This window comes from Ammospiza nelsoni, chromosome 15, assembly GCF_027579445.1.
Source record: "Ammospiza nelsoni isolate bAmmNel1 chromosome 15, bAmmNel1.pri, whole genome shotgun sequence".
Lineage (NCBI taxonomy): Eukaryota > Metazoa > Chordata > Aves > Passeriformes > Passerellidae > Ammospiza > Ammospiza nelsoni.
The window spans coordinates 4,276,932-4,301,208 of record NC_080647.1 but is presented as its reverse complement, the minus strand read 5'-3'; the positions used below and the strand labels follow the sequence as shown (position 1 = coordinate 4,301,208).

Sequence of the window (24,277 nt, the reverse complement as noted above, 5' to 3'; positions counted from 1 at the left end):
TTTAAATAGTTCCAGTGTTGCTGGAGGAAGGAACACTGGTATTTATTATTTCTTAGGGATAACTAGTGATAAGGACAATGGTAACTTCCTAAGGAACTCCTAATTTAGCTATTTCAGTTTGTCCTGGTGAACCCCATCTCCAGACACAGCAAATGCAAAATTAAGAAATCTCTTTCTGTCTGTCACTTGTGTGAAGTGGAAATGTGAAAGTCTGGCTATTAAAATCTTATGATTAGAGAGCAAATATTTTCTCTTGAAAAGAAGTATAACTTATTCATTTACACTTTAAATGTTAATGCAACACACAGCTCTTATCTGTATTAGAGAGTTGTCATAGTTACAGGCTGAAATATGCATTAGGCTGGCTTTCTCCATCAAACACACTCTTCAAGTGACAGATCTGATTTAATCTTTACTCCCATAGGTGAAATCCCCCATTCAGCTTCTCAAGAATTGGCTATTTTAGCAACTCTTTCCATGTCTGTTATTACAGCAGGCAAGGTGGTTGATACTTGTAATCCCTTTCCACCTGAGGGCACAGGACCAACAGCTGAGTCAAGAGCCATAAAAGACTTTTTTTTTCCTAAAAAAATCCCCCCCATAATAAATTAATTATTCATTCTGAAGTTTCTAACAAGCCAAGAAAATAGATAAAGGCCACTAGAAACTTATTCTTGCTTTAATAATGGCTGGGAAAGTCTCATTATGTGTCCAGTTTGGAAAATCAGGCAGCAATAGTGAGTGTTTGCATGGTTCAGAGGTGTGTGTCCAACTCTCACCCCTCATGGATTAGGAGTTTTAATATTTTAAATAACCCTTAGATCTTCAAGTGTCACTTCTGGCACTCCTTGCTGCAAACCACCCTCAGCCATGCTCCTCCTTCCCCCCACTTACCACGATATCATGATCCATATTTTGCTTATAATTAGCATTATTTCCATTAGTGGACTGGAATTATTCAAAGGCAACAACTCATTAAATTTCCACATAATCAAAATTCTAATATTAGCACGACCAGCTCATAAAAAGGGGTGTAACCCATTTGAAAATAATGGCTGGGGGGGCCAGAGAGCTTGCAGATCTCTGGTGTTCCTACAGGTTTTCCAGAGAAGATTTTATTTTGGTTATCCTAACCGAGACATTTGTTTAAGGTTGCTGTTTCTGTAGCATTTTGGTACCAATATTTTGTATTATATCAAATGTAAATCCTTCCACACAATGTGTTTGGAAGAAACTGTCCTGAAGATGATTAGAAAATGTCATTTTTCCTGCCATTGCTGGAAACACTTCCCTGGGCAGAGAAAGCATGGATCCCTTTTAGCAGATTCCAATCCCATAGCTGGCTACCAGCACCATTAAATCTGATTTTGACTGAACTAGGCCAGTGTATTTTCTGGATAAATTCATATTCATTTAATGTGATCATCTGAGTTTTAAAACTTTCATTGATGTTCCCACAACCTGTAATAAATTGCTCCGGTAGTTAATTATTCTCATTGCTGGGGGGAAAAAAGTAATTTTATTTGTAGTCTATATTTGTCTGGCACAAGCTTCCAGTCCTTTGATCTTGATGTATTTTTATCTCTTAAATTGGAGAGCAGGTTTCTCTTTTAGGTATTTTCAGGATGCAATCAAATTAGCTCATCACTCTTTTTTTTTTTTTTTAGTAAGGTGGATAATTTGAGCACTTCCAGTTTGTCATCCTAATGCATGATGCTCCTCAGCATCCCGTTTGAATTCCAGCTGCAGCACTCTGCATTTCTCACAGGAGTTATGGAGCTGTCCAGGGCAAGGCTTCACTCATGGGCAGGGCAGAACTGAAAGAGTGAAAATGAGATTGCAGAGCCTGGAGCTGCTCCAGGGCAGGGTCAGGGTGGATTTAGGAAATGCTCTCCCTGCAGAGGGTGGTTGGGCACTGAACAGATTCCCCAGGGGATGGGCACAACTTTTCACAGTTTTACTTCATTTTTCCAAAAGCTTTTCTATGGAGTTGAGAGTTAAAAAGTGTTCAGGAGGTATTAAAGGACAGCTGCTTCCAAATTATGTAATGCAACAACTGAAAAGGGGAGAAATAAAAGCTTTTCCACGTGGAATCTGGTCTAACCAAGGAACACTCTGTAATACAATTACAAAGATCAAAGAAAAAATAATAGTACTTTAAGCAAGAAATTAATTAAAGCAGGGAATTCACCACTGGCTGTTAAGATCATTTAATCATTATCCAATTTCCTTATTTGCTTTTCTGCTTTTTCTTGCTTATAAGATTTTAATAAAACAGTGTAAGAAACTTTAAGAATAAGTTATACATTCTAAATTTCTGCCATCCTAACTCTATTTTCTCTACAATCCAACAACAGGCACCAATTGTGCCAGTGCCTTGTAGATTTTTACTTCCTTTCTCATAAAATTCTACAGAAGTACTAAAGATGCCAGTGTAGCACTTCTTTGTTTGCAAAATTAACAATTACTTTTTAGGTAGTGTATTTTTTGCTGCTTAGTTGTAGTAGTGGATTTTATATTGCAATTATTTTTCAGCATAAACTTATGAAAATTAAATTGTGTTAATTTTCCTTTTTAGATAGTTTTTCAGACAATGAGAATATTAGAGATCAAATAAATATTGATCCATTTACCTGACCACCTGTACAATACTTAGTCTCCTTCTGGATAGAGAAGTGATTTGTAAACAAGGGAAAACTGAATTTCTCTGTCTTCTATTCTTGGTTTTTTTTTTTTTTTTTTTTGGTGAGGGTTAGGATTTGAAGGTTATTTCATAGGACAGAGAGCAATAAGAAGGCTTTTAGTAATTCCTGTTGAAAGCTCGATGTTACTCAGGAGCTCCTGGCAGGACTCCAGGAGTCAGAATGTTGTAATTAATCCCAAACCAACTGAGCACCACGGAGCTGATGTGACTGAAAATGGCAAAGATGAACTTGGAATTAATCAGGAACAGGTTTCCAGGAGAAACTGAGTTTGGATACCATTGTCTTGACATTAGTAATATCTTGTCTGAAATAGTGTGTGATCTCCAGGTTGTTTACAGCTATCAAAGGTGTTCACTTAGATAGGAGCATTAAAAAAATGTAATGGGTAAAAAGGAAAATGTGTCATCTGTCTCACAGGAAGAGGAATTATTTAAGGATTTCAGTTTGGTTAACTCAGCCAGCTGGGGCTGAGACAGAATTCCTCTTTCTCCACAGACAGAGGCAATAAAGACCAGAAAGAGAAACAAATCCTCAAGGCATAAAACACTGCTGTGCCAGAGCAAGAGGCCACAGAAATATCTGTAATAAATCTGTTGTGCTACTTGTTTCTTATACTCTCTTGAAGCAGCTGCAGGTTTTAACTGAAGGAGCTGCATTTTCACACTCGAGGTTGTTCTTTGGAAGGATGGACCCTGTGATTTCAAGGGCAGAGAGGAAGGATGGGGACAGATTTTTAGTAGGGTCTGTTGTAGAGGGGCAATGACTTTATACTGAAAGGGGGGAGATATGGATATAAAGAAGGATTTTTTTGCAGTGAAACACAGGCACAGGGTGCCCAGAGAATCTGTGGCTGCCCCATCCCTGGAAGTGTCCAAGGCCAGCTTGGACAGGGCTCTGAGCAACCCACTTGAGAATGTCCCTGCTCCTGGCTCATTTTAAATGACCTTAAAATGTCCCTTCAAACCCCAAATATACTTTGATTCCAAGTACATGCTCAGCAGCCTAATGCCCTTTCATACTCTTCACTGTCAAATTACATGCTTGAAATTAAGTGTGTCAAGAGCCTGGCACAATGAAATCATTTCAGCACTAATTTATTTGTGTGAAGACAGTCATTGAATTAATACCCTTGGTGTCTGTTTGCTGAATTGTAAATATGAGTCCTAATGAGAGCTCATTTTAGGTGGAGGTAATTCTGTAAATGCAGAGCCAGGTCACACCATCTGTGTTTCAGCACACTCTGTGTTGGGAGATGCAAGCAGGGGGAAAAAAAAAAGGACAAAATCTGTCATGAGAATTTGAACTTCTTTCCCCAAAAGATGTCCTTCTGTTTCCAAACAAAGTGCCACATGTTACTCATTCTCCAGACCCAGCCTTTCAGAAGGGCTCAGCAAAGCCTCTCTCCAGCAGTAGATCTTGCTGCTTCTTGCATTCTTGCTGTGTTTCTCTGTTGGTTAATGAAAATAACTCTGTAAGATAATGGAGAACATTTGGTTTTAAATCATCAATTCTTGTTAGGACCAGCTCGAATATTAATGAGAGTGAATCAGCTACAGGTGTTAATGACGAGCTTCCCCTTCAGTGACAGAAAAGTCTTATGATCTTCCAGCACATTTTTGTCTAATAATAATTTCTGATTTCCATCTTAATCAAACCAGCTCTCTTGATTAATTCCCTAATGAGGCAAAGTGAATTACTTAAAATATGAAAAGATGATAGTCTGCTTCCTTAAAAAAAGTTGGGTTTACAACACCTGGGGTTTTTTTTAATGCAAATATGAAGAGAGGTCAAACTTTGCAGGTTCAAGTAAATATCCAGATGGCTTTGCTTATGTATTTGAAGAGTCATGAGGGGAAACATCTGTCCTGGTTCCTGTGAGGGGTTAGTGCAGTCAGAGCAGAATTACTTGTTTTCAGGTGCTGTGCAATATAGTAGGATATAAATATTTAGAAAATATTTGGCACAACTGATTTCCAGACCAAATGCCTGAAAAGGGAGTTTTAAATTCTTGTTAGTTATTGCTCTGTGTCTCCCCACCCCAGGTGATGCAGTGAGCAGAGCAGGCACAAATCCCCCAGGCAAATTCAGGTGTAACCTCCCTGCCTGCTGTGAGGGACACTCAGTATTTCTGTATTTAAACTTTTATTATTCTGTATTAAAACTTTTCCATTTTTCAGAGTCCTGACAGGGTTTGGTAAAGAGTGAAGGAACTGGGGAACCCATTCCTGTCCCCAGAAGTTTCAGGGAAAGCAGAGAAAGGAGCAGATCCCTCTGTCCCCTGTGCACACCCAGCTCCACCATCTGAGCTAATTTTTATTTTTGAATTCCTACTATAATAAATAGGTACAATGTGTTTGGAAGCAATTGGCAGGGAGGTGAATAACTGCTCTGGAGGCTCAGACCTCTGGAATCCTCTGATAAACACCACCCTGTTACGCAGTTGAGCTGTTTTCTCAATTCCATTTCATAGACAAATATATCATGCACTTCATGCCTCTGCAGACACCCAAAAATGCACTGATTTTTTATATTTTTTGTGTCCATCTGTAGCATTAGGAACTTTTTGTATAAATTTTTCTACAGTGAGTCATCCCCAGGCAGGTAGGCTTCCTTTTGAAAAGGGAGAAAAGCATGAGGAGAGTTGGGATTTATAACAATGCTGAAATCCCTGCTGCTGGGAGGATGCTTTCCAAATCCCATTCATGCAAATCCAGATCTTCTGAATGAGAAGGAGCAAAGTCATTATGAGGAGAGTCTAAAGGAGTTATTGCAGAACTAAAAATCACTGCTTTGCTGTTAATGAAAATGGGTTATGCCTTTTGTGTTTTTCTCAACATATTAGTTAAGGAGTCCCAGCTACAAAATTATCAGGTTTGGGTATACAAAATTACCTCAGCATTGTGGAATTTCCTGGTAAAGGAATTTATTGTTTTAGCAATTAATACTTTTGAAATTAATTTTTTAAAAGTTGCTGTATTCTTAATTTTCCACCATACAGTTTCTATGAGAAAACTAACAAATCCTTTAATACAGACAGGAGGCCACAGGTTTCTTTTGTCTGATTTTGTTTTTAAACATTGAGGATGTAAAAACAAAAATTAATAATTGTGGCAACCTTAATCGTAAACTATGAAAATTTCAAACATCTGTCTCTGACCATTTTGAGTGAATTCTTTTATATTCTTCTGTGTTTCTGCCATCTTTAGCATCTAAATTAGCATCCATTTTCATTTATGGAGGAAAATGAAAAGTATCACGTTGGTCTTTTATTTCTTCATTGATCTAATGTGAATTTACCTTTGCTGAAATATCTCAACCCATTTTGTAGAATTCAATTTTGACTGTATGTTCTAAAAATCTTAAAGGAGCAAAATACCTTTGTGAAGAATGCATCTTATCAGAGCTAGAAATCAGTAATTGCTTTAAAGACTGATTCTTTAGGAGTAAATGTTAAAATCTGACTCAAGGACTGGTTATCAACTCAGATTTTTAATCCACTATAATGACTTCTCTTTATTCAAAGCTATTTTTAGTAATACAATTTATAATAAGTTGTCCAAATTCCTGAGAGCATTTTATCATTGCCCAGTAGTAATGAGTGCAGACGGTGCTCTGATAGATCTTGGTATTTAATGGTTTTGTCATTAAGGTTCTCATCGGAATAATTTATCCTTCACTTAATTATTTATCATTCTTTTCTAAAAGGAGCCCATGGAACTCTAAGGATTTCGGCAATCTGAAAATTACATCAATCTATAAAAATCAGAGAGAATTCCACTTCATTTCTGTAATTGAGTAAAAGAAAAAAAAAATATATGGCCCCTGTGTTTTATAAACACAGCCCAAACTGGAGGAGATTTTTGGGATTCAAGCTGCCATGCTTGCATTTGTCTGGATGTGCCCTATTTACAATTACTGCTGTTGTCTGGTTTCCTGTGGCCAGTGCATTTTTAGAAAGTTTTCAATAGAACAGCAGCATTAAATATAGAACAGAAGTTTTAAAAGCTTTTAAAAATCCTTTTTGGAGTTCCAACACATCTTGCAGTTCTGTCCCAGGGGGATGCTCACAGTGAGATCCTGGCTTTGGCCCTCTGTGGAGGCAGCTTGGAACTTGACAGTCATATCCCAAATTCTCTCCAGCCCTTAGAAACAATTTTTGTTCCAATCTCTTGGAGTTTGTTTTCTATTTTCCCTTCAGCTTTTTGTGTAATCAGATATTATCTTCCTCTAAGAGGAAGTCATTACAAACTCCACCTGATATAACAAGGGGGTGAATGCAGATGTTCTGTGCCTGAGCACCTAAATAATTCATTGTCCTGCTTTTTAATAGCAGTGGGAATTCACTCCTTGGTCAGAAGAGAAACTATGATTAAAATGTTGAACCCTGACAGGTCAAACATGGCCAGTATAAAAATATTTAGTGCTTGCATGTATTGGTGCTGGTTCTGTTCTGGGATTCACTGAACTTTTCCTTCTCACAGGTTCATGTCAGGGCTGGTGCAGCTGCTTGGGAAGGTTGTGTCTGGGAATTGTGTGGACACAGCATCCCAATTCCTGCAGTGCAGCTCTGTCAGATTTGTGGCAGTCACAGCATTTATGGCAGGTCTTTACCATGGCCATGAACTACTGCTCTAAAAATCTGCTCTGAGTGGGACAGAAAAGGCAGGGGAAGGAGAAAAGCCCTAAAAAGAAATTATATGGCTTTGTGTATAAATAATTCATAATAATATAATAATTCATAAATTCCTATTTAAATAATCAAATTGATTAAGATATGTCTCTAAGTATTTTTTTTTTCTGAGTGGCACATCCTTACAGTACCAGTGATTTCCTTTTTTATGGCTCTGTTTGCAATTTACAGTAACTTGGAGGCTCAGCTGTGCCCAGGGGCTGTACAGATAAATCAATAAATGATCATTTATCTCCAGGCAGGGGCTTGCAGCTCTCACATACATGCTGCATTTGTTGTTCCAGCACAGTCTGGCTCCCTCCTCAGCACTCCCTGTTAAAACTCAGAGCTCAGACTGAAACGATTTCATGACTTTAGACCTCACCTTCTGATTTAAAATGTTCCATGATCTCACAAGTTATTGAAAGGGTGACAGTGTTCACTTCTGCCTTATTTTGTTCAGGAACATGGCTAAAGAAAAGAAAGATAAAAATCCAGCTGGAGCAGCATGATTTGAGTGCAACAGGGTTTATAAAAACTGCTTGTGTTTGCGAGGAGCAGGCTGTAATAGACCTTGCTGGTTAACAGAACATTTCCTTCACATTTCAACTTAAATGGAAAGTTTTCAAAATTCAATTATGGACTTTTTCCTTAGGTTGGCTGGCAGTTAAAGAACCTAGTAAATGCACTGTGGGAAGACCCAAATGGAGTGATTTTAACCTTGAAAAAACGTCCTCAGAATACCCTGGTTTCTGCTCCTGCCCTTCTGAAGAATGTGAGGTGGAAGCCTCTGGCCCTGCAGGTAAGTGGTGCTGCAATGTCATGGTAAATCCTTTATTCAAAAGGAAACACTGCAATTTTACCTTCCAGTGAAGGGAACAGGAGCCGTCCCAAAATCCTCTGAAGCAGAGTTCTGAGATAAACAAGTGTGGCAATGCTCAGATTGTTTTCTCCATATTTTGGTGACTCTGGGAGCCACAGGAATTCAGAAAGGAAAGAACATTTACAGAAAGTTTTATGGAGAGCAAGGTTCAGAGCCTGTTCTGCCTGGCAGTGCCTCCCTGTTTCCATTATTTCACAGTCTGTCACCTACTTGTTTGTAACCAAGTGTGTCAGATTCATTAAATTCCAGGAGAATCCTGCTCCTGTTGCACACCTCTCATGCAGGTGGAGTTTTGGCAGCAGGGATGACAAAACCTCTGCTATTTTCTGTGTACTCACTCCTTGAAAACCTGCAGATGCAAAAAAATAAAAGACAATTGTGAACATCACAGCTGCTTCTTCCTACAGCAGGAAAATCTGAACTCAAAATGTCATTTTTAAAGGAAAGGCTTGCCAGTAAGTCAGTAACTATTGATGGTTGTCTTTAATGCCATTTAACATCCTGTAAGAAGTTGATGCACTTCCATCATGTGGAAGCTTCTCAGAGCTGTTTTGTTTGGTTCATAGGACACATGAATGTGTTTCTGAATGATTTTTAAATTAATGAAACAAAACAAACCCTTCAAGCTTATCCAGGCAGATTTCCTCCCTGCCTGGCATTTTCTAAATCTTTCATTTCTCAGATTTCCTGAATCCTGCACAGTGGCTTCACTTCAGGAGTTTGTGCAATCCTTGCAGCCCAGGAATGCTGACAGTGGGATTTAGGGCCACCTTTCCTTCTCTGTGCCTGCCCTGGGGGAGAGGAACGGGGCCCTGGGACCCCCCAGAGGGGATTTTTCTCTCACAGCACTGCAGGAATAACATCCTTTGCTCTGGCAAGATGCTCATGTATCTGCTTGTGAACTTCAGATGGAGCCTCCAGGGGCAGCAAAATGGAAATTGCAATGGCACAGGGCTTCCAGAGAGATCCTCTCTTTAGATTTGTGCATTAAAGAATCATAATTCAGGGGCAGCTCTGGATGTGGGGCTGTGGCACAGTGAGCAGTGTGTGCTGTACACTCTGCATGCATGGATTTACCAGCAAAAATGCAACTTTTGTTGTGGTAGACAGAGAATTGAAAGTGCACCAAGCTGCTTTTGTTGAATTATCAGCAGTTCTGGTTTTGTGATGTCTCCTCTCCTGATGAGCCCCTGAGGAGCAAAGGGTGCTTGGAGTGTCTCCTTCCTGGGGTGTATTCCTTATTTATCAGAGAATAGTGGGGTGAGGCATTTAAATAAAAATATAAACCTCTTTGGAAAACAAAACCAGCCCTGCCAGTGTTATTTCTCAATAAGAAATATGAGGCATGGAAAACCAGTTTTAGATCTTTTATTCTTCCTGCCACAGAGACGAGCTCGCGTGTGAGGAGCTGGATCCGTGTCAGGGCGCAGGTTTTGGGTTTGCCTGCTTCCCGCAGCTCTCACCTGGATCTGGTGTTATTTATTATTGTCAGTAATGACTTGGAAGCAGCCTGATTAAATTTCAAGATGCCACTGAAGCCTGTGCTTCCTGGACAGCTGACACAACAGCTTGTTGCTGCTGGAAGCAGTGAGCTCACTTCCCTCTCCTGTTGGCTGCACTGCCCTCACCTTTCCGTGACTTTGGCATTTTTCAGACTCTAGAGCTGTGGAATTGTAGGAGAATTTCTGGCTTTGTTTGTTTGGTTGTTGTTCTGGAGGTTCTGCTGCTCATGGATTAAATGAATCCTGCAGAACAGGCTTTGGGATAGCAGAGAGCACAGCTCAGACAGGAGGGTTCACAGCGAGGGAAGAGCAGGACAGGGAACGGCCAAACAGCCCCAAACTGCAGGAAAACACCCCAGAGAAAGCAGATTGAGAGGGAAACGGCTCAGCAAAAGTCAGACTGTCACAAAAAAGGGATAACACACATGGGTGTGCTGTATTTCATGGCATGTTCCAGCTCCTCATCCATACATGTTTCTCTGCACATGCTGTTTTCATGCCGCACCCCATAGATCGATTCCTGTGTCCACATGTGGAGAAATTTTTCCATTCTGATTTAAAAGAGAATGGAAATCATTCAATTTTCTGGAAATGAAATTTTTTGCTGGTAAAAAACCCCCCAAAACAAAAGCAGTACCTATTTAGGGAAGGCCAAAAGGAAATAGGGTTTAAGAAGTTGAAATCGTATTTGTTACCTCAGGTTGGTGCACAGCAAGAAGTTTTATTTAAAAGTTGTCATGTTCTCTATTGTTGCTTAAGGCACTTAAAGAGGTTATTAATATTTTTTCTGCAATAATTAAGTTTAAAATTATACCACATAGGTAATTTATGAATTATTGATGATACAGAATCTCTGAGGCCTTATAAAATTTATTACTTGGCCTTGTTGTAGTATTCTTTTGCTTTAGAGGGTTTTCCTTGATGCTGAATTACAACAGCAGAGTTTCCATTTGTCAGTTCTGTGTTCTTTTATCTTTCTGTGATATTTGTGACACCATTTTTTTCCCCTTTTGTCTCTGGCTGACATTATGTGATAGTGGAAGATTATTTGAATTTTAAACTCCCTAATTATTTTCCCACTCAGGACAAAATGTTTTTGCTTTTGTTTTTTTAATTGGCAATGGCAAATAGGCCTCTGCACCCTACAACTTCACTCAAATAAAATATAATATATATATTGTACTTTTTTCTTTTTATTTGGAGAACTTTTCAAATTGGAATAATCCTTCTGTCACAACTAATTGATCCAGAACAATTACACCATTTATTATTTCGTTTATCAATAAGCATAGATAACTAATATAATTTTGATCCCTTTGTAGAATGACATTCTTATAAAAAAAAACATCATTTTTTGGTATTTAGGACTGCTTTTACTTTTTGAACTACATAAAAAATATTTCAGTGTTTACCTCTTGAGGATAGAAAACATTTTATTTAGAAAAAGATCAGTGTTTATGCCTTTCATCCAAATTTTGAGTCACTGGCTTTTCCTTCCACCTGTAGAAAACTGGTTGTATCTATTTAAACATAACTTTTATAAATAAAAATATTTCCTATTTCTTGAGTATCAACACAGACTGAACCTTGCTTGAAAAATATTCTTTGTTTATATCTCTGTATCCTGCCCAGCATATTTGGTTATCATCCTTCTGGTCCTTGCAGACCATTGGCTTGAGCTTTTCTGTGACATCTGAATCAAACAATTGTGTTCAATGCCATGAGAAAGTTTAAAAAGTAAAAATCTTAACCTAAACAATAAATAAATATCCTTTAATTTCTATTTCTTTGCTATTTACCATAGCTTTATAGCCATGGTATTGTATCGCCATGGCTGTAAAGCCAAAGGACAATGAATTCTGCTGTCTTAAAAAATCAAGATGTTCTGTCCTTGCTAACAATAAATCTTCCACTGAAACCAACACAATAATTTCATTCAGTACAAGTATTCCAGAGCTCTGTAATTAACTTCTGTATTAATGGCATTTAATACAGTGTGTCCTTTCTCCTCAGATAATTGATTTTCTGCATTGATTAAAGATCATATTTTGATTGAGTCTCAGATTTTCCCTTGAGGTGGTTTTTAAATTAATTTAATGGTCATTTATCAGTTTCTTTCATAACTTTCTTGAAGTCTAGAGTTTCACTGGACACCTTTTTGGAAGAAACCTCAGAAATTTAAAAAATGGCTAATCCAAAAAAAGAGGCCAAAATTCCTAAAATTACGCACACTGATTTTGTTGTTTCTTGTAGCACGGAAAACATTAATTTATTCTTCATGTGCCTTTTTGATTTTTGCAGCCTGTGATTCCAACCAGCCCCACGAGCAGCTCTACAACCCCAACGAGCACGATGGGCATGTCCTCAAAAATGGACAACTCTGCACTCCAGGATGTTTTCATTCTCTCCCCTATGTCAGGACTTTATGGCCCCAGGTATTTATGTCCTAAGGAATTTGAGGTTTTTGAAAAATAAAATTTTACACTTTGATTTCATTAAATTTATAAAACAAAACCAAAATTAACAGACCCATCATCAAGGTAAATAATTAAGAAAATTAAGAGCTAAAAATACATTAAGCACCATATCATTGTTTTGAGTAACTGAATTTTCACTTAGTTGAGAAAATGTGGGCTTGTTCCTAAATCAAGAAAGTATTTAAAGAAGTCTTTAAACAGTTGGTTAGATTTACTTTTATGTGTCTACTTCTATCTTATTCTTGAGCGTTTCTGCAAGGGAAACTCTTGTCTGCTCATATTAAAACAATTCCTCATGTTCTCCTTCAGATCCCAGAAAATTCCTGAATGTTTATCTCACAATTAAAGTGGCACCTAATGATGGTTTTGTTAATTTACATTTGTTGAATTGCCTCTCTTATTAAGTGAAGATTTCAATTGCAAAACTTGTGATTTGTAGCATTTGGGAGAGGCAGTTGCATGCTGGAAGTTTCCCTTAAATGGTTCATTTCTCCATCATCTTCTGTTTTTAGGGATGAAATTGGAATCATGTCTTGTGACGACATCAGCAAGTTTGGAAAGCCTGGGATGAAGGGCTCAGAGTCTCCAAACTATTTCCTGGAGCACGAGAGTGGGAAATTCTACACGCTGATAGAGGGGGAAGGACACCCCGGGGGCTCCGAGTACGAGAGGAGCAGAGCCCCAGGCGTGAGGAGAAGAGAGAAAACCCCAACCCATGGTAGGCTGCCCTTGTCACCCTCCTCCTGCTTCACAAACTCCGCTCTGAACTCTGAAACACCCCCAAAATCTGCCATTCTATGTCAGACCTGCTGGCTCTGAACAATAAACAGAATTTCACATGGAGGAATAGTTAGAAAAGTCACATACTAACATTCCTGGTCAGAAGTTATTTATACAGTTATTTTGCAGTTCATTCTGGAACGTTGAATGGTAATTAAATTCATATTATTTGAATAGCCAGCATCTTTATTTACTCAATTTCCCCTCCCAAACTCCTGGAGATTATTCCACTTGCAATGTTCTGGGCTGTTAAACTTCAGTGAAGGAACTGCCTTGTGGTGTGAAAGTGTCTGTAAGATGGAAGGCCCTCCAAAATTCAGCACTGCATTAAATGCATGAGGAGTAGCCTACAATGCACTCATTAGAGCTAGAACTGTATTTCAGAATCTTAGCATGAGGATGCCTAAATATATAAAATGCTAATAAACAATGATTAACTCTGGTTTTCCATAGAAATCCAGTGTGTACACAAATCCCTATTGAGTGGTCAGGTGTACAATCACGTGTGCTTGTGTACAAGTGTATGGATCTATATTTATGGATCTATATAAAAAGTGTTGTTGAAAATTAACTGATACATTTTTTTGCTTCTCTGTTTAAACTGAACTGCTTGGTATTTAATGAATTTGAGAAAAATCCTGTAGAAACACAGCAGTGTATGGGCTGTGCATTTTCAGCTGCTTTATTTTCAAGGCAGCAGGACAGTTTTGTAAAGCTTACAAATTTCAGATAGGAGATTTCTTTTGAAAAATGGAATTATGTCTGATTTTGCAAATGGCATTATTTCTGTACCTCAGAGAAAGCAAAGACCATGGTGTTCTCTGTGGGCAGCTGCTATCTTTTGAGATCTATATGGATATTTATTTATATATGGCAAGCCATCCAGAAGTCCTTTATTCCCCAACTCTGAGATCTTTTTTTCTCTCATTTTTAAAAAGCCCCAACAACTCCCTAAGCTTTTGTCTTTGAAATTAAAGGCAGGGAAAACCTCTAGGAAGCTCAGAGCAGTGAAGGAAAATGTGCCAGTGAAGAGCAGAGGCACTAAAATCCTGCTGCACTTCAGGGGAGAGAGAGAATCCCAGGAGAGGTTCTGGTGGAAGATCCAACAGCAGCTGGAAGGGAGTGGGGGAAAAAAGGAAATTCCTAAAGCCCTGCAGTCCCTGATTCTGCTGCTCAGTCTGGTGTGGGGTTTGATACCAGGGATGTTCTGAAATGCAGCTTCTCTGCCTCCTTCTCTCAGTATTTATCTTGTGTTTATCAGTTACACAGAACTTCCCTCCTGCTGCTGGAATTTGCTGATTGCAGCTGGATTTCTGGCAAAAGTGGCAAGTAAAATGGACTTGATGGTGTGTGTGTATATGCACACAGAACCTTTTCAGGGGAGGAAATCTTAATAAATCTTTGTTATAGGCAGGGTATTTTTAGCAAATGCTTCAGTCATCTGCTTGATGCTTGGAAGAGCTGTGATGCTGAGGAACAGGATTCCATCTTGGGACCAGTAATGTTCACTCTTTATCTCCTTGGGAAGTGACATCATTTTAAAACAGAATTAGAATGAAAGATAAAGAGAAATCTTAACTGTGATTAAAATTGGAGCCAGATGGGTGTATTTGCCTTGCTTTCATAAATTCTTCCTGCATGGTGACTTAAAATATTGGGTTCCCTTCCTGATCCCAGGAGTACACAAGATTTTTTTTTTGTCTATGATGGACAATTCTGATTGAAATCCAGAAGGAATTTGGTTTTGAAGTCTCTGAAGTATGTCTTTCTCTCAAATATGACTGCTACACCAGATTTTTTTTAAACTACAGATTTAATTAATCTGTTGATTACCAGACATGCAAATGAAGTTCTACTGTAGTGGAAGGTTTTGTACTGTCTGCCACTCTTGACATCCATCACCAAAGTGACAATGTGTCTTTCAGTAAAAAGACAGGATTTATGGCAGCTCCAGCAAACTGATGCTGGAACCACAGACCCTTGAGCAAAGAAACGAAAATAAAACTTCTGAGGCCTTTCACGGCCAAGCAGCCACTTTCATTATTGCCTGGGCTGACACAAACTACTGCTCCAAAATTCCAGCCTTGGACCTAGCAGGGTTCCAGCCATTATTAGAAATCAGTCTCCTGTGCAGGTGGATGGATACTCAGGCAGGTGATGGGTATTGAGAGCACATGCAAAATACAAGAAGATAAATAATAAATCCATTTTTCCAATGTATTTATGAAAATTAAGCTTGTTTTTAGCAACGTTGAAATGCATTTTTTGGTTTACTTAACATTATTCTCTGTTATTTTCCTGACTCTAAAATGCTCTGGTCTAAACAGCTCTTGTGGCAATGTATTTCAAACCTCTTCCATTTATGTGTTAGAGGCAAAAACATCATAAATATATTTTTTTCTTTCATTTTATTCTGGTATCCTTGTACACAACAATTTTTTGCTTCTCAGAAAAATATCCAAGCTGCAATGTCAAAACAATTTATAGCTTACTTTTCATTGGGAAAGGAGTTGGAAGTGAAATAAGCAGTTTACACAATCACTTGTTCATTTGCCTTGTGTGATTCCTGGATTTCTAGTTCTGATCTCTGTTGTGCTGTGGTATCTGTGTTTGTGTATAAATCATTTCAGAGCTTGAGATCTTTCCTTTCTTTACAGAAAAACTGCTCAGTTTGGTTATGTTGATCTTCACTGCCTTTGTGCCTGTTTTCTTTTTATAAATTTTTTTATCTTGTTTCTCTATCTTTTTATATTATTGATTTTTTTTAATTGAGTTTTTTTCTTAATTGATATTGTTCTTCTAAGGATTAGGAGTTGAATCCCATATTTGTAGTTGAAGGTAGTCTCAGGTGTGAGGCAGACAATGAAATGTATTTTTCCATAGGATTATTTATACACTAAATTTCATGGTGTGCACAAAAGTGTAATCTAGGCAAATCTCAGTATCCCAAATGTCACCCCCCTGATTTTCAGGATATCTGGGGGTGCTCTTGGTTTGGTGCCCTCCCATCCCTGCTCTGTGCTCGGGTAGGGAATGGTTTGGGCACATCAGGGTCTCACTGCCCCAGCCCATGAAATCCAGGGATTAAACCCCCAGGGCTGAATCTTCTTTGCTGGCTGCTCTCCCCAAACTGAGCCCCAGGTTTTCCTCCTGAGCCAGTGGAAATGAATGTTCCTGGGAATGAGATCCCTCATTTGTCCCCCTGGGATTTCCCAAGTCAGGCGGGTTTATGCTTCCCTGACAGATCTGTGTTATTGCATCTGTATTAATTCTCTCTCTGCTTTTCCTACAGCATTTTCACTTAAAATCTGTTTCTCTCTTTATTCCCAACACCTGTTTAATGAGTGAGGAAGTTCATACAGAGCAGAGTTCTCAAACAAATTTGTAATCCGCTTTACATTTACAAGGAATTCACCAGAGCTGGTGGTGCCTCCCTTGAGGTGGGGGTGATAAGAGGAGGCTCTGGGATGTTCCACTGATCCTGAAGGCCACAGCTCTGAGGGGTTGTGTCACACCTGGAATTTATTTAATTTACACTACTGACCCCACAGCCTGCCATTCCTAACCTTCCAAAATTCCATTGGTTTTCCTTGCCTTGTTTGCAGGAGATCTGAGGCCAGTCTCGATGCCTACTGAGTACAGCTGGATTGGGGAGCCCAAAGAACAGAACATGTACAAGAGGGGAAGCAGAGGTGAGTATTTTCTTTTCTCTCCTCTTCTCCAAGATGTTTTTCCTTTGTTGCTTAAGGAGCATCACAGGAAAAAAAATCTTTTTTTTTTTCTTTTTTTTTTTTTAGTGTCACAGAAGATCTAAACCAGCCTGTTTAGTGTCTGTGCTTTTCTGTTTCTATTTCTGAAAATTAAAAATTTGTATTAGTAGGAGGAATTTAATTCTAGTATAAAGAAACATAAACATCAAGGGGAAAAGTACTTTGAAGGCTCAGATAGGTGCTAAAAGCAATCAGTTCCGAATCTGCACAGCTCTAGAAAACAGTAAGTGATGTTGCAGATGTAAAGTAGCGTCCTCTGAGAACATTTTGATCAGTATGAATTAAAATTTGGAACAGGAATCAGCAACTGTACTGTCAGTGTTTAGACCAGCAGTTCTATCACAAAAACTTCCATTGATCCCAGTGGGAATTATGAACTTTGCAAGAAGGAAAAGTGATTGCACAGGGTTTTTTTTCCTTTATTTCTTCTGGCAAAAGGAAAACATATAATTCAAAAATATATTCTTCAAATATACAACCATATTTATTGTGACACCGACTGTTGAAGATTCTTGAGTACCATTTTTTAGAATCTTTTAGACATGGTCTGAAAGCTGAGAAGAGTTCAACTTGACTCCTAAAAATGTGACAAAAAATTAATGATATTCTTGAAGATCAATACAGGATTTTAAACTACTTTTTTTCAGTAAACTTTCATTCCAAGAGAAAATAAATTTCATTTAGGCACAAGCCTTTTCTGATTTATTCCAAATCTGTTGATGTGTGTTTAGCTCATATTTCACTGCTGCAGACAGCAGCAGACTTGTTGCCTGGCCAGCTCCCATTTTGAAACTGTGCCCAAGTTCGCTGCACATCTTCTTAAAACTGTTATTCCAGCTTGTCAAATTCCTTGAAATTACAATCCTGGAGTCTGGAATGGTTCCAGAGGTGCTCCCTGCATGATACAAGCCAGTAATATTTTCTGTGTCTGCTCCCTTTCACCACCCATGGTGAAATATGGGATGGAGTGCAGGGAGAGCCCTCACAATTCCCTGGACACTCCCAAGATTTTCCCAGTTTAACAGGACCCAGGGATGTCTCTGCCCAGCCAAAAATGGTTCTCTGTGCCATTCACATTCTCTGGAAAAATCCCTTCACCCAGGATTTTTCTCCTGGGAAGTTGAGAGGCCTCAGAGAAAAAGGAAAACAATTCTTATCTCATTTGTTTCTCCTGTGATGTGCTCGTGTGGAATGTGTTTGGAGATTGTTTACCCACAGGTGATTGTTCCATTGGACTCTGCTGTGAATTATTTTGACTCTTTGGCCAATCAGGGCCAAGCTGTGTTAGGAGTCTGGAAAGAGTCAGGAGTTTTCACTATTCCTGTTTTAACATTAAGTATCTTTTCTGCATTGTTTAGTATAGTATAGTATTATTTAATATAATATAGTTATAATTATAAATATTATTAATAAGTATGTAATAACTATACAATTGTATTAATATTAATAATATTGGTATTATTTATATAACGCTATGACTATAAAATAATAACATTAATATATTATTAAATAATATAACTAATATAATTATTCTTATAATATTGTATTATATTGTATTGTATCATATCATATCGTATCAATTATTATATATTATTATACATTATTATATATTATATATTATATATTATATTATTAGATATTGTACTTGATATAATGATAGTTAATATAATTATTATTATATTGTTATAATATAGTACTATTTATAAAATAATTACTTAGCCTTCTGAGAACATGGAGTCAGATGATCATTCCTGCATTTTTATTTGAATTATTATATTATTATAATTTATTAATAATTATAAAATAATAATTATGAAATAATAAATTAGCCTTCTGAGAACATGGAGTCAGATGCACAATTCCTGCCTTTGTTGGGGCATTCCCAGCATTTACAACGGTTCTCTGCTTGTTTCCTCTTCCTAATATTTGTTTTTCCCTTCCTCCCCCTCCAACCACTGACTCTGAGAACTCGCTGCTGCGCTACCTGAGCGATGACAAGATCCTGGTGATCCAGGAGGAGCCCCTGGCGCAGAAGGACAGCAAGAGGGACACGGCCAGGAGGTCCAGGAGGAAGGGCAAGGGGCCAGGGACCCCCGGCTTCCCCATCAGCCCCTCGGTGCTGGCCTCCACCATGAGCATCAGGATGGAGCCGGGGCAGCAGGACGTGCTCGGCTTCTCGCTGGCAGAGAACAACACCGTGCCCCTCTACCACGTGAGTGCCCAGCCTGCTGAGCCTGGGAGAGCAGCCAGGGTTCTGCTGCGGGACTGATGCAGAAATCCAGGTGTTCTGCTGTGGGATGGATGCAGGCATTCTGATGCTCTCCTGTAGGATTGAGCCAGGCATTGAGGTGTTCTTCTTTTAGGATGGATCCAGACATTCAGAGGTTCTTCCGTAGGATGGATCCAGAATTCAGGTGTTCTCCTCTAGGATGGATCCAGAATTCAGGTGTTCTCCTCTTAGGATGGATCCAGAATTCAGGTGTTCTCCTCTAGGATGGATCCAGAATTCAGGTGTTCTCCTCTAGGATGGATCCAGAATTCAGGTGTTCTCCTCTTAGGATGGATCCAGAATTCAGGTGTTCTCCTCTTAGGATGGAACCAGAATTCAGGTGTTCTCCTCTTAGGATGGATCCAGAATTCAGGTGTTCTCCTCTAGGATGGATCCAGGATTCAGGTGTTCTCCTGTGGGAGGAATCCAGAATTCAGGTGTTCTCCTGTGGGATAGATCCAGAATTCAGGTGTTCTCCTGTGGGATAGATCCAGGCATTCAGGTGTTCTCCTCTTAGGATGGATCCAGAAATTCAGGTGTTCTCCTGTAGGATTGAACCAGGCATTCAAGCGTTCCCTTGTAGGACTGATCCAGGCATTCAAATGTCCTGTTAGGACTGAACCAGGCATTCAAATGTTCTCCTGTAGGATTGATCCAGGTACTCAAGGGTTCTCCTGTGGAATTGATCCCGGAATTCACAGGCTCCCCTGTAGGATGGATGCAGAAATTCAGAGGATCTCCTGTAGGATAGAACCAGGCATTCAGGTGTTCTCCCCTTAGAAGTGATCCAGGTATTCAGATGCTCTCCTTTAGGACTGATGCAGGCATTCAGGTGTTCTCCTGTAGGATTGGTCCAGGCATAAAGGCTCAGTCCTCTGCTCCATGTTTTCATGCTGTATTTCAGTCTGAGAAAGGCTGCTCAGTGTTGGTGTCATGAAGAATTTCTCCTGAGAGTCACTTTTTCAATGTCAGTATCACGACAGCTTTCTCATCAAAGTCAGGACAGAACAGCAAAACACAAGGCAAGAATCATTTGCTGTCAGATGCTTTAATAAAATCGTGCTCTTAATTACTCATCTCACTGAGTTTAGTTTAATTAGACTGTACTATCTCTGAAGGTTCATAAGGATCCTGCACTCAGCCTCTGATAATGATTTATTATACATTAATTTATAAGCTTTTGTATTTTCACTTTGATTACTGTGTCTTGTAAAAACAGATGAGTTTAATGGAGTTACTGTTTATTTAAATTTATTTACTTAAATTGTGGATTTCAATCTCTCTGACAGAGATTATCAGCATCATAAAGTCAAAGCAAAGGATTTCAAACCTGGAGACAAAATCAGCAGGCAATTTATCAGGATGAATGAGAAAATTATTGTACAGCCCTACAACAAACCCCAACAATATTTCATAACTTGGTAGATGAATCAGCTGGTTTCAGTCAGTTGTTATAATTCTGTTGATGATCTGTTGGCTCACCTGAGTTCTGAAGAGAAGGAAAATAGGTTGTTTGTGGTAAGATGCAAATTCCACCCCTGATTTCAGGACTGAAGTTATATTTTCTTGCATGATTTCCACCTTATAATGCAATTAATTGATGTGACAGATTAGCAGTGTGGTATTGGATAATAATAAAGTAAATATTGAAAAATACCTCAATGACATAAAATGTCAACTCTAAAGGGTCTGAAGGAAAAGCAGGAAACTGGAAAACAGGAAGAGCCAACATGGAGTGGCTGTTCCACCCTAAAAGTGTGGAACAAACTCAGTTAAATGTGCAGTGATTACAGGGGAGGGCACAGGTAAAATGATTCTTCATGCACTGACAGAGCAGGATTAATTCTTTTATCACCATAAATTCCTGGAGCAGCATTAAAAGAGGCCTTTGCATCCTTCAGGAGATAATCACAGGAATCAGAATATCTGAGGCACTTTGTCAACTGCCTTATAAATATACAAGAGGAACTGAGTCGACAAACACACAGAGCTGCTGACACAGATTTTGTGGGTTCTTGCCAGCACAGAATCATTCACATTAATGTCTTTCCATTTGGAATACTGAAAGAATTCTGAAAAGCCAAGCAAAAAAAATGGGCATATTTATCTTGAAAGAGAGCTACCCAGAAGAAAAATGTGAAATATCAAAGAACATTCCATGGCAGCTTGATAGCAAAAAGGAAAAGTAACAGAGTTGTTGTGTTCTTAGATATAAATTTATAAGTTTTAAGTAGGTCAGCTCATTTCCTTAATATCTAAAGGTGTTACCAGGATTTCCATAAGCATTTTGATATACAAACTTTTTTGGATAATGAGACCAAATCACCTTAAAACAGCTTTTGCTACATTTTTATTTAAAAAGTTGACAAAGCTGGTTTAGCTTTTCTTCTTACCTTTGCTCTGTGTTTTTCAATGGAAGGCAGAACTGGTGGAATCCCATTTCCATGAAATCCTCTCCTCTTAACACATGCCCAGTACAACTTCTGGATATAGATCAAAATTCCAGGCCAGATAAATGCTTTGGGAAATGGAGAGCATAAATAGGATTTTCATAATCTTTAGTGAAGGGAAGGTGATAATGTTTTGAAATCAAACAAAGATGGCTTGATGGAAGGAGGAATTGAGCATCACTTAGCCATTGCTTCATTTTCTAAGCACTTACACAAATATGTAGCAAAAAACCCCAAAAAGGCACTTACTTAACAGTAGTTTAAATTGCCAGACGTAAGAAGTTTTGCAAAATTGGTAATTGCAGAGATTCACCACTAGATTAATGCTTTGGAAGGAATGTTGATTTGGAACCCAAAATTAAACAATTAGCCTGATTTCATAAGTTGCTGGGAGGATGCAGAGTTCCTATATAAAATGGATATTTAGGTAATGCAATATTGGCAGCGTGCCCAGGATATAAAATGATGCATGAAGCCATGTTGCAGCAAAATATTCCTGTCAAGAAACACTGCCCCCTTCCAGGATATATTCATATCTCTAATTTAATTGATATGCAATGTCACAAAACCTAAGCAAGAGTCAATTACAATTAGCAAGGCTGTTATAAATAATTATTAATTAATAGATTATCTCTTGGAACACGACTTTCTATGTTTACTAATGCTTCACTTCTGAAGTGACATCATTTACCAGGTTGAACCTAAATATGGGCTTACAAGGATAGAGTTAAAACCTGAATATGCTTTTATTTTGTATTACCAGAGCTCATTCTGCAGAAAATTAACTTATCACACAGGACTCCAGCTCAGTTGACCAGATATACCTGGGAAATTTTCATTTTGCATTTCTGACCATAAAACAAAACACAAAAAATCTTGGAAAATCTTCGGGATTTCACAAAAAGTTATAGAAAACTGTACCCATCCTGCTGCCCAGTTCCATTTTGCTCTGTGGCAACCAGCTTCCATCTAAAAGGAGAATATTGAAGTTCTCCTTCCAGATCCAGTCTGGAAATCCACACAGTGTTCAACTCTGTGGTTTTATTGCACAACTTTCTGAAGCTCTGAAATTCAATTTGCTGGTTACCACATTAAATTCTCCAATTGGATAATGATCTCTCATCTGGTTTTACTTGGTGATAAATGTTCTGGGCCTATTATCTACAGAGTAATTGGATATCTTCCTTTGTAGTATCATATATTAAAAAACTGGAGAATAGATTGGAATTTCAATTTTTTTATTTTTTTGTGCGTGAATTAGAATTCAGTGTGTTGAAAAGACTTAATTTTTAACGAGTTTTAAGATCAATTCTTTCATTTCAATGTTCCCCTGACAGTCAAACAGAAATAATGGTTTTCACTGAGAGTGCCAGACCAGGAGTCACCTTTTATTTGAAAGATCATTTGAAGCATGACAGTGTTTTAGGGTTGGTCATTGTCACCCAGCACTTGCTTAACTTGCTTTTTATTCCCTTCTTGCTGATCCCAGGACGTTGGTAACTCATCCCTGTGGCACAGGGCGATGGAAATGCTCTTTCAGTGTTCCTGGGGCTGCAGAGGCAGCTTGACAAACGATGTAAAGTTTAGTGGTACATGCTGGGAATTAAAACCTGTGCAAAAGCAATGTAGAGCTGGGTGTTGTGTAATGGGTGCACGCTGGGATGTGCCAGATGTTCCAGATGCTTTTTTGGGCTGACAGGCAGTCTGAGTGCTGCTCTGATAAGTGGAATAATTAAGATAGTCTGGGAGAATCACACATATTCAGCTCCAGTGACTGAGGGAGGGGCCTTTTATTGCCAATTTTGCAGGAAATGTGCTCATGTTTTATTTATTCCTTCCTGCTCTTGCAGAAAGAAACAAAACTGAGCATTACTTTCTTCAGAGTTTTATTTCCTTTCTGAATTGCTGAATAAATTCCATCTTTGCTTTTTATTTAAGTATCTGTAATATGGAAAACCTTCTCCTACCTTGCAGTTATGCTGGGAAATCACTCTGGGGATGATTGTGTAGGTTCTTTCTTAGCCAGAAATAAGTATTTCTGCGTTCTGTAGCTTCAAAATGGGTCTGCCCAGTTGTACTGATTGCAAAATAATATTATTTTTCATTGGGACTGTGCACATGAAGGCTTGAGTTGACGTGTCTCCCTCATACTTGAAGAGTATCCTTGAGTAGCAATGCCCAATAATGTGTTTGTTTAGAGTTCTGGTCAGACCTGACTCTCTAAACTACACTATTCATTAATCTGTAAACAACTTAAAGGGGAAAAAGGTATTTTAAAAAAGGTGTTTTACATTATGAGGGGAAATAAAATGTTAAGAAAGGTTCTTTTTAACAGTAATATATTAATATCATCAGTCTTTAGGTTTCCACATGCAGTAAGCAAGAACTTCATAACTGATTTGGATCTAGGGAAAATGAAAGGACTAAACCAGTATTAACCCAGAACTCAGGCTGTCCTTGATTTCAGCCCCTGCAGAGCTCAGGAGAGGGGCTGGGGTTGTTTGGAACAGCCAGGTTGGGATGGATGTGTCTGCAAACTCAGCCCCAGGACAGGCTGCTCACTCCTGCAGCTTCCAAAGGCTCAGGCTGCCTGGCTGGCCCGGAATTCCTTTATTTGCAGTTATATCAGGACACTTTGCACAAAGCAAATATGAGGCTGCCTTTATCCAAACATATGCAGTGTTTTCAGAAGCAATTCTGCTCTATTAGAGCATATTTAAATGATGATATTCTGCATCTTCAAACAAACCACCACCAATGCAAGTCAGCAAA

The 24,277-nt window shown here is 38.6% G+C and overlaps 1 protein-coding gene across 1 annotated transcript in view; it reads left to right on the top strand.

Moving 5' to 3' along the window:
* Nucleotides 1–24,277, top strand: part of LOC132079983 (connector enhancer of kinase suppressor of ras 2-like) — a 166,626-nt gene that overhangs the window by 108,940 nt on the left and 33,409 nt on the right. Inside the window, exons 10-14 of the mRNA XM_059482922.1 lie at nucleotides 8,030–8,176; nucleotides 12,061–12,194; nucleotides 12,749–12,954; nucleotides 16,622–16,707; nucleotides 18,744–18,998. Coding sequence (XP_059338905.1) covers nucleotides 8,030–8,176; nucleotides 12,061–12,194; nucleotides 12,749–12,954; nucleotides 16,622–16,707; nucleotides 18,744–18,998 — 828 coding nt within the window. The remainder of the gene's footprint in view (nucleotides 1–8,029; nucleotides 8,177–12,060; nucleotides 12,195–12,748; nucleotides 12,955–16,621; nucleotides 16,708–18,743; nucleotides 18,999–24,277) is intronic.